Source organism: Olea europaea, unplaced genomic scaffold, assembly GCF_002742605.1.
Source record: "Olea europaea var. sylvestris unplaced genomic scaffold, O_europaea_v1 scaffold22381, whole genome shotgun sequence".
Lineage (NCBI taxonomy): Eukaryota > Viridiplantae > Streptophyta > Magnoliopsida > Lamiales > Oleaceae > Olea > Olea europaea.
The window spans coordinates 156-1,766 of record NW_019240422.1 but is presented as its reverse complement, the minus strand read 5'-3'; the positions used below and the strand labels follow the sequence as shown (position 1 = coordinate 1,766).

At 36.3% G+C, this 1,611-nt stretch overlaps 1 protein-coding gene across 1 annotated transcript; it reads right to left on the bottom strand.

The window, feature by feature from the left end:
• Positions 1-46: 46 nt before the first annotated feature.
• Positions 47-1,250, bottom strand: LOC111380979 (molybdate-anion transporter-like). Its single transcript, XM_023004662.1, has 3 exons — positions 1,076-1,250; positions 821-989; positions 47-560 (listed from the first exon to the last, which is right to left on the bottom strand). Exons 1-3 carry the CDS (start codon positions 1,228-1,230, stop codon positions 258-260), a joined length of 627 nt encoding a protein of 208 aa, XP_022860430.1. The 5' UTR covers positions 1,231-1,250; the 3' UTR covers positions 47-257.
• Positions 1,251-1,611: the final 361 nt, after the last annotated feature.

Below are 1,611 nucleotides of genomic sequence, written 5' to 3'. Positions count from 1 at the left end.
AAAAAAAAAAAAAATCAATTATTTATATGAAAACATATTAAGCAAACGATGCCAGATCTGTGACTTGAAAGTATCCACACAAGACTTAGTGGACAAAACCTACAATGGTGACACGAAATACAGGATATGCAATTTTAATCTTTCTACTCTAGGCGAAAAATTGGCGGACAGGATTCAAAAACTGAAATGATTTCAGTTTTGCAATCCACTCCTTAAAAGATTTGCAGATTGTAGAAATTTCCTCAGCCAAGAGTACATCATACAACATAGAGCAGAACTCGAAATCTACCTGAAGCAATTGTTACAGCTGCACCCTTGAACTGAGTAAGTAAATCCTTGTTCTCTGAAGCGTCCCCATAATTTTCACTCCATGATGATAATATTATGGCCATTCCAATAGCTAGAAAGCAGGCAGCAGCATCAAAGGGTGATACTGGCCCAAGACTGAAGGTATCAACAAGCAGATTTCCAAACAACCCAGAGATAATAGCAATAAGACCATTTCCAAGAAAAATTGCCTTAGAGAAAGTTAATGAGAGCCATTGCTGATCAAAACCCCTCTGCCATACATGAAACAGAATAATAGCATCAATATTGTAAAGCGGAGTAGCTTCAATAGTAGTCATATTCTTAAAGCACTACTCTTGATAAAAATGAAACGTAGATGAAATTATCTTTCACATAATTCACAATGGAATGATATTCTTTAGATGGGAAAGAGGTGAGCATTTATAAGTGCTTTAACCAATTCAGAATGGCTATGGCTGGCCAAATTACCCGTCACCATAATATATAAGGGGTGGCAGGGGTGTGCACTCACCTTGAAGTGTTCTGCCACAAGCCATGACTCGAATGCTGAAAACAAAAGAGATGTAGCAATACCACCTAAAATACGTCCCAGCATAAGAACTTTGTATTGAGGAGAGTGCTTAGTTATGCAGCTCAATATATACGTTATGCAATAAGTCACACAAGCTCTCTTGCGTCCCCTGAAATTTCATTAAGAAACACGTGTCAAAATTTTCTATGAAATAGAAACAATATCTTTAAATGATTCTGGTATAAAATATCTCACTGTTTGTCTGCCAGAGATCCAACAATTGTACCGAACAACATGGAAGATCCAAATCCTGCGATAAAGAGCTGTCCAATTTCCCCCTTCCCAAAGCCATAAGTAGTGTAAAGGTAATAAACATATGGACCCTGCAACCAGTCGCCAGCTATTGCCATTTGACAAGGCAACCATCAGCAAGAGTAAATACCCGTACTCAAAAAATAAAAATTATATATATATAGGGCAATAAATATCTAAAAGCATCCCAAGAGCTACTTATTAAATACGTCAATGTAACATGGCAGCCAACTGCAGTTTGTTCAAAAAATCCATGTTACTAAATGATCTCTTCCCTCTCTTTGGATCTTAGGACTTGGATTTCAAGGAGGAAAATGAGAAGGGAAAGAAATTTGTAGAATGAAACAACCTCAGAGCACAGATTTTTTGCAAATATGGTAGAAATCAACAAGTAATGAGAAATAGATAACTCATAGATCAATAATATAATACTTCAGAGTAGCTGAAATAACATATGCTAATTAAACGATAAACTGATG